The 9,429-nt window shown below is 35.9% G+C and overlaps 1 protein-coding gene across 1 annotated transcript; it reads left to right on the top strand.

The window, feature by feature from the left end:
• The first annotated feature begins 210 nt into the window (after positions 1-210).
• Positions 211-9,403, top strand: LOC113231114. The gene is made up of 7 exons (XM_026465289.1): positions 211-325; positions 466-668; positions 1,439-1,825; positions 4,966-5,113; positions 5,365-5,509; positions 8,559-8,692; positions 9,136-9,403. The coding sequence occupies exons 1-7, from the start codon at positions 211-213 to the stop codon at positions 9,294-9,296; spliced, it is 1,293 nt and encodes a 430-aa protein (XP_026321074.1). The 3' UTR covers positions 9,297-9,403.
• The last annotated feature ends 26 nt before the right edge of the window (positions 9,404-9,429 follow it).

Genomic DNA, 9,429 nt, shown 5'->3' with positions numbered 1-9,429 from the left:
AATTAAAATGTGTAAATTATATTTCTGTCTTTATTAAATGATAGATGAATTTTTAATTGAACAACTGAATTTCATCGGAAGTTAGACCGAATGATTTTACATCCAAAGAACGAATGATAGTACTGAAAAAGAATAGGAATGGTAATAAAGTTTTTAAAAAAAGTTTTGTGCGAGATACTTTTATTTAATTATTTTAAAATTATAATAGTCATGAGTATTTACGTGTGGAAAGTGGGAGAAATTGCGCTTGCCCGATTGAGCAGAAAAGTGTACGCTAAAGTTAGAGTAGTGAAGAATGAAGACGGTGTTTTCCATGACGAGAAAGGTATTATACTAATTTTCCAAAGTTTTATCTTCATCAAATATCTCTCTCTTTCCCGAATGTTGGAACAAAAACTAACACTCCCCTAACATAGAGAGTGAGGACTTTAGACAATAAGTATTTTAAATTAAAAACTTATTCAGTTCTAGGCATATCGTGTAAAGAAGACGGCAGCATAAAAGTAACGAAACAACTGTGCTACCATGTGGAAATAAGCCGCACAGGCCAGAATCTGTGGCTACCTTACACCAGTCTGTATTTAGCCGAGCGTTCTAGACCGTTCTATGGAAAGGATAAAGTCCTGAACAGTAAACCAGTGCCAAAAACTAACTCTATGCCTAGAAAGGTATTTTATTTGCTTGTTCAAGCTACAAAAAAATATTTTTGATAGCTCTAAGTTTTAAGTATTTAGAGAAGGTTCTTTTCCAGCAGTACTCAATAATTACACAGATAATCACTTATGTATGGACAACGGCACATCAGACTACACATTTTTGTTCAAAAATCCCACCACTCCATTGCAACGGAACAAGATACGTCAATGTGTAGCTTGATTTGCTGGTGTGTGTACATACAAATACATATACATAACATATAATAAATAATTGATGATACACTAATACATGTAAAATCTATGTATAAAATAAAACTACATAAATATTTCAAACAAAAATAAATATCTTTTTGTGCTCTGTAAGATTCAACAATCACTAGACCTCGAAAAGGCATACCTCTGAACGCTCTAACGTACTTACAATAACAATATAATGGAGAGTATGTGATGGAATTGCATGATTTAATTCCACCTTCCCCTTTCCATCATCGGGGGACTAGATGAAGGCTTGGATTCCACCCTTATGCTGTGGATATTTCAAAGATTCACATGAAGCGTTACCCTTCCACATTTATATGGCGAACGGCTATGGGGTGGAATTCCCTGCCTGCAGACTTGTTCCCTGAATGGACCTTAATGGAATAACTTGGACCTTTTCAAAGCGAGAGTGAATAGGCATTATTTAGGTTTGCATGCTTCATCATCGACCTCATCGACTTTCCATCAGGTGAGATAGATGTAAAATGCGCTCTTACATGTGAATAAAAAAAAAATATTTTCAGAGAAAAGTAAAAGAAGATCACATACTTCCAATGGAAGTTAAACTAACAAAACATAACGACCCTGATTTGAACACAACCTTTGACATTCGTCACATGCCAATGAAGCTAAGCAAATACGAAAATGCCTTCAAAGAATTTGTACGCAGGGGCAAAGAGACTTTATTCGACCACTTCTATAATGTTTTAGAAGAGAACATGAATGTAAACCTGGATATACTGGATTATTTGAAAAATGTTAATGCCAGTACGGAAGATAAATTTGAAACAGTGATTAAAAATATTGTAACAGAAAAGGAAATTGAGAATTATTTGCACCAGTGTTGGAGGTATAACTTTGTTAACTGGCAATCTGGTGCTATGGAGAACAAGGAGGGATGTGATCATTCTGTAAGTACAATTTAAAAATTAAATTTCATAATAGTGTAGTAATAACCAGTTGTGCTAATGACAAGCTCTCATTCGACATTCAGACGCATATTGGTACAAGCAAAGAAATTATGGAATAGTATATTCATTATAAATCTTTATTGAGTCAAAACAATTCCATGGTATCCTAAATTTATGTGACATTGTTATAGGAAGAACATTTTTAAAATAAGGTTGTACATTGGTGCCCATACTAGTTTTAAGTAAAACTGTATGACAGATACTACATCTTCCACCAAATTTAATTTACAAATATTATAATGCCAAATATCGTACATGATATTGTCTGTTTAAAGTAAAACCACATAAGTGACATTTCTACAAAAAGACTTTATATAGGTATGGTAAGAAAATCACTATCTTTCTGCAGGTGAAACTCAATAACAAGAAAGCTATAAACTCAATAAGTGATTTTATTAGCAGAAAGATGGTGATTTTCTTACAACAGCTGCATAAATTTCAGATTTTTTGTGGATTTGTGGAATGTCACTTTTGTGGTTTTACCTTTAAGCAGATGATATAAGAATACAAGCAAAAGTGTGACAAAGAAATACGAATATAATAATATAACGCACACACTCAACATAGCCCCGCACTAGGGAAACCCTGTGTCGCGGGTGCCATGGACACACACATAGACAACCACAAATTACACCCAAACTCACGAGAGAAATAAATGTAAGCCATACAAATATTTCTAATCGTTTGGCCACAGAGGCAGTTATAATAATAGTATAATATAATAATATTATATTAGTATAGGCAGTATAATAATGGTAATGTATAGTAAGATAGATAGATAGATATTTATTAATTTTTATGACTTTATCCGTTACAATATACCTAAATGTTTACAGTTTATCATTACAGTTTATTATTTTACTCATTTACTTACAACTTATTTTATATGTTAGTATGGTTATGATTAACTTAATTTGTAGTTAGTCGTGTTATGTGTAAGGGCCTCCTTTAGCAGTGTTTCTCGAAGTTTCTTTTTTAGTAGAAAACCCTTTTTCTCCGGGGAAAATCCGTCATGGATACCACCGCGTCACGGGGAGGTGCTGTGGTTATGTGAGACTCCTACTCACTAAAAACCCCGGGTATTCCCACACCACGCATGGGACGGGGCTGTGGCCACCTAGTATACAATCCATGGCCCCGCCTGCGGTTGTCCGCGACGGCGGACCCACCTCTGGGAGACTTAGTAGTGAAAGCCTCCTCGAACTTCTTAAAACTAAAGATACACATACCATACCCAAATTCAAAGCTATAAACCAGGCAACAACATAATAATTTCTACAGTACATGTACCATGGTACACCTTGGACTCATCCGTAGAACAAAGACCTATGTGCAGGACTGCTTATTCTCAGAACATTATACATTTCGTTCGCTGTTCTTAGCTGTGGATATCACATCGACCATTGATCGATTTTATATATCCGAAACGAAATAATACATGAAATTATGAAAACACCTATAGCTAGGCCTTATTTTGAATAAGGAGATTATGTATTTATCCTATTTCGTTGTATAATCACATCGGACTCTGTTCTTTGGATGAGTCGCCTTGATCAATTGCACCTGCACTATGGACAGTATTGACGCCTTCGTGTACACTAGCTTTGCTTATATTATACAATTTACTTCAGTGTCTAAACCTAAGAGTTTTCTGCTTGTTCTTTTATGAAAAATCTGGCCTAACATTGACCATAGCTTTAAAAATCATGATTCCAACAAAAATAAAAATTCCTTCGATTTGGGCAACTAGATGCAGGTTGAAGTCCTGTCAAATGTAACAAATTTTTCGTTTGTTCCGTCTTGTAACAATAATTACAACAAACTAGTGGAGCAATACAAAAATTATTAAATATCATTGTAGTAAAGCATCGTGATATTCAATAAAAATCAATATACATACTAGATAATTAATTCACAAGATGCCAAGGAGATATATGAAAATAGGGTATATTTATAAAGAAAGTGACCTCAAAAGTTCGTGATTTGCCAAGTTTGATTGAAATTGGTTACAAAAGAAAGTGTAGTCTGCCACCACTCAAAGGCGGAATATTTTCTTCAAAAAATGGGACCACTACCTGCCGCCCACTTACTACAACGCGGCTAAGTGACAATTGGTCAAATATCCGTTTTAAATAGCATAAGATAGAGCACAAAATTCTCCTTTGAAAACAGTTAAATTTAGTTAACGTGTTCAACTTGTCGGAACTTATCCTAACGATGCATGGCTGAAATATCATTAAACAAGTCCAATATTCTAAAACTGAGTTATATGGTTGTTTAAATCTCAAAAAATTATTTTGTCACTTAGACGCGGTTTTAGTTAGCAGTATTGAGGTACCCTCTTTCCACCGAAAGTAGAATCATCAAAATCGGTTCACAAATGCTGTGATAGTTATCATACAATACAAAAGAAAACAGTCGAATTGAGAACTTCCTCCTTTTTTGAAGTCGGTTAAAAATAGACGGTACTCATAAATTTTCTTGCTTAAAATCTTCGTACGACTGCAATGAAAATACTAGGGCAAGCATGTGTAAAGAAACAAAATCGACTCATCTGAAGAACAGAGTCCGATGTGTTTATATAGCGAAATAAGAATAAGTACGTTACGAGAATAATTTAGTTATTCCAAGTAAGACCTATGTAAAGGCGTTTTAAAAATTTATATATATTATTTCGTTTCGGAAATATAACATCGAACAACAGTCGATCTGACATCCACAGCGAAGAAGAACGAACGAAATGTACTATGTCCTGAGAACAAGTAGTCTTGCACGTAGATCTTTGTTCTACGGGTGAGTCGTACTGTTTATTTTGTTTTATATGCAAAATAAATGAAGTTATTGTTTTATTCATTTACATATCACTAATACGATTATTATAACAATTATTCTAACAATTTTGAAAATAGTTGCTAATGACTACGCAAGAGAAGTTTAAACTCTGTCATGGCGGCAGTCAAAACAATACGAAAGGCAAACTAATGTTATTTGAAATGTCTTTGTTACTTTAACTTTACAGTTAAACCTTACGGTTCGGAGCTTAATCCCGTGCCCACTAAGGATTTTTAATTTTATTATAGAAGTCAAACTCACCAGAGAAGACAATAATAACACTGCATACATCATGGTGCCTCGTTTGCGGACAAAAGGATAAGTTACGCGAGTGTGTCAACTGCCCCTCGTCCTTCCATCTGGCCTGTCGCAAAGAATGGCTTGTCACGATTATACGTAAGACCATTTTATGTATTTAAACATTTAATATGAAAATCGATGTCTGAATTTCTTTGACGAGTCGTTTTTTCAGTAGTGAGAAAAGAAAATTCTCTAAAATAATTCTTCTTCTTCTTCTACTTCTTCTTCTTCTTCTACTTCTTCTTCTTCTTCTTCGCCCAAAAATTCAGTTGGCGTAATGTTCATTGATTTCATTGTTTCCCAAATGTTATCCAAATGCAATTTTAACGCCCGTGGTTGGTTTTCAGATCGCAAGAATCCTCCTCAGAAAGTCGCCAAACCCACCACTATAGTACAAAAGATTCTATCAAGTACGCGCACTATATGCTCAGTGAAAAAAGACCGTGAGCCTACTGACCTGTGCCCCAGTTGCATGTGGGGCCCCAGAGTTGGGTATCTATTATTTTTAGTTTTAGTTCTCTTACTATTAAGAAGGGATCTATAGCGCCTTTAAATTAGATGCTTCTAAAAGCGCTGCAGTGACGCAGTTACTTCACTAATTGTGACTGCAAAAGTAGCGCCCATATTGGATACCACTGCAGCATTTATATAAGCATCTAATTTGAAGGAGCCCTAAGGTATTACTCTCAAGTTCTATAAACCTATGTTGTCTTAAATAAATCAATTATTTTATGAAGCTATTAAATGGCTTCAATTTTAAGCCTAACAAAGAACCTACTAAAAAACCGACCTCAAAATTTCGAGGAATTACATCTATTTGCCTTTTATTGAAATTGGTTACCAGAACCCCTAGTTTGCCACCCTTAGAGGTGGAATATTTTCGTCAAATTTAAGTGGGACCACTATCGAGGTACCCTCTTTCCAACAAAGAAGAATCATCAAATCAGTATAATTGAGAACCTCATCCTGTTTTGAAATTGTTTAAAAAAATGTAAGCAGTGTCCTTACTTTACAATATCGTCGGGGATACCTAGTGCAAATCCGCGTATGTAGTATTGGTAAAACGCGCCAAACCAAACCACTGCGAGGGATTTAACGTTATTACTTTGTTATTTCAATGGCTACGACTTTAATTGTTGCACAGTAAGCATTAATTTATGTTGTCTACAGACTGATAACAATAGATTCCCGTAAATCACGATAATTTGGTTGCCACGACTTCTACGCGGAATTGATTTGGCCAATAAATTACCAAAATGGAGACTCACAATCAAATGCTAGTTACGCGTAATTGTACTATCCCCGACGATATGTAGAGACGCGTACGTTTTATTCTACGTTAAGGGTGCCTTCAAATTAGACTAACTGATTAGTATTTAGTTGTATGTGCGTCCGTACTCCATGTGCATTGGCAGGAATGAATCGGTAGCGTGATATCGAATCGGTAGCCGGGCTGCTTTTTTAAATTTTTTATCATCAAATATGTTTAAGTCTTTTTATTTTTTTAAATAATTAAACATTTTGTAACTACAATAAACAAGTATAACGCTGGAAATCTCCCACCTTACCGCTCCACGCATAGTGACTCCACCTGTGAAGGAAGAGAGAAACTCCTCCTTCGCCTCGCGTCGCGGCTCGCCTCCAATGACCGGGTTGAGAAAAAACATGGCGCGCTCGCACGTTTTACCAGTGTTAATTATTCAATAAATACTTGCAAATTGATACTGATTTTCTCCTACAAAGCCACTGAAACAAAAAACAAACAATCGAAACAAACAATAATAAAATTACAAGCAATTTGAAAACAATAATAAATTTACAAGCGTCCCGCTCAGAGGGCAAACAGTTATGGTCAATTTAGGCATGGGACAAATCAGCCCTCCCTGTCATAAGGCATTTGCATTTTTGTGGAGTTTTTCAGCTCTAGTTTTATTTTTCTGTTAAAAACGTCAATTTCGCTCATTTGCTTAACAATAAAACTGAACCTAAATAAGATATAGAAAACCTTATTTAAGGGTTGTAGATCCCGTTTCGCTGGTTTCAGACGCGTTAATAACTCAATTTAGCTAAATATTTCGATTACATTAATTATGACATGAGCCAACTCAAGAGGACTGTAATCTCCATACTACAATATCGTAACTCGTAACTGAAAAAGGTCGAAATTCCGTTTCGGTTGCCTGGAAGTAGTTTATATTATGTAAATGGCCGTGGTTATCATATTATCAATTCCGCTTTAATATGAAATATAAGAAGTCAGTTTTTTTTTCTTGTAATATTTATCATTCAAATATAATTATTGATCATAAGTACTAATTATTTTCTGAATTTTGATAAATATGCGTGTCAATAGATGGTATCGTGTGTTACAAACTAATTTATAGATTAACTCTTCCTAAAAACGCCCAAGATGGCGCTAATCCTAAACAAAGTAAAAATCTGTGCAATAAGCGCCATCTAGTTGATTTCATTGTTATTATCAAGGACTATGATCGGAAAAAGGTGTTCCACATATGTAGATATGTACATGAATAGATATAACTACAAGGAGCGCCATAGAGTTGTTAAAACCACCAAATATTAATTAATTATTTTTTCGAATTTCGGATTTGAGGAAATGGTTTTACTGCATCGTAGGACAAAATTACTGACTTAGGAAGTCGAAGTATGATTTTAAAGTCATTTTAATGTTGCCATGTAAAAAATACAGTAGATAACTGACCTTTTACTAAAACGTACAATAAAAAGGTAACGAGAATGGTCACGCTCCGTTCTTCCCTAGCTTTAGAAACCGCATCATCATCGGCGACATTTGCTAGTAGAACATAAGAAAAAAAATAATTTACAATTTTACTGACGAGAGGAATTTTAGGGCATTTTAGTTTGCATTTATTTTATTTAAATCCAAAAACACAGTACAACAGATGATCATAAATTCGAACCACTAGCAGAAATGTCGTATTTTAAAAGGAAAATCTTCACACTAGATTACTTTAATACTTTTTATAAAAAAACTTCTGGACGCTCAAAACGAAACAGTGCCTTTTTGACAGCCGTACCCATGTACCGATATGACATACGGACATACATGAATATACGGATATGTATATTCATAAATGGAATAAAGAGAAGAGTTTCTTTCATCCGGAAATCCGGAATTCGACGAAATTAATTAATGTTTAGCGGTTTCAATAACTCCCTTGTAGCTATATCTTTACATGTATCTATATATGTTGAACACCTTTTTCCGACCATTGGTTATTCCTAGAAATTAAAGTAACTTTGATAAATTGCAGCTTGTCAATGTAAAACAAATTGGTTACAAAAATAGCTATTTGGCACTCGTCGCGACATCTGGTGTACCAATAGGGTACTAAATACTCGACTGTGCTGCCTTGTATCGCGATTTGGAGTCCTGTTGAGGTATTGGTTCATGGTTCACGATTGATAAGTCGTTGCGAGGAGGCTTCTTTCGTGCACCCTACCCGCATTAATGACTCAGTTGAGTGCAAGCTCAGAACGCTAGTGTCCCGCGCCGCAGATACGACGATGTGGTGTGGCACCGGCTGCGCGGCTGCCCGTGGTGGCCAGCGCGAGTGCTGACGCCCGGCGCGGCGCCGTCGTGCCTGCTTGCGCGGACGCACAGCCCCACGCACTGGCCGCTGCGCTACTACGGTAAGTCCCTACAATGAAGATTAGGTAATTTCCTAAAGTTACCCCGAAAGAAATTGGTTGTACATATCGCACCCCTCATAGAAGAATGGCATAAGTGAAATTACGTCAAACATGTTTATTGCTCCATGAGACACAAACACGAACACAAAAGAATAGAGATTTTCTGTTTTATGATTAGGTATCACTAAATTACAGGTTTCTTACCAAAGTATGATTTCTTTTCGTTTTTCCAATATTTCGAAACGGTTACACGCTCCATTATGAAGAAAACAAATATATTTGTGTTATTTTACTATAGTATTAAGCTTGGTGTGCCCTGGGCTGTACAAGAAGCACCCTCGTAAACATAAATGAATTATCATTTACTAGAAACAATATACAACATATCGTACAAAATGCGAGTGTGCCAATAGTGTATTGCAAGGACTTTTGGTTGGTTATAGGCACACTAAACTACTCGTGGGGCGAATCGGAACGCATGTCGCTATTCCTACCGGCGCACGCGTCGCAAGCATCACTCGCGGCGCTGGAGGCACGCGACCCGATGTTGAGACAGGCACTGCTCGACGCTTGCGACGACTATATTTCTGTGTACCTCACTTAATTTTTTAAGAACTGTTAAGGTGATATGTCACGGTCAAGTTTCCGTACAAAAGCTACATTCATTGTAATAAAGTCGTAATTTCATTTGCGGCAATGTAATGACACTACCAATTTAAGTTTTAAAAGGCATTTCG

The sequence above is a fragment of the Hyposmocoma kahamanoa genome, unplaced genomic scaffold, assembly GCF_003589595.1.
Source record: "Hyposmocoma kahamanoa isolate Upper Pololo Valley unplaced genomic scaffold, ASM358959v1 101, whole genome shotgun sequence".
NCBI lineage: Eukaryota > Metazoa > Arthropoda > Insecta > Lepidoptera > Cosmopterigidae > Hyposmocoma > Hyposmocoma kahamanoa.
Note: the sequence above shows the minus strand (reverse complement) of the source record. Positions and strands in the feature narration are given on the sequence as shown.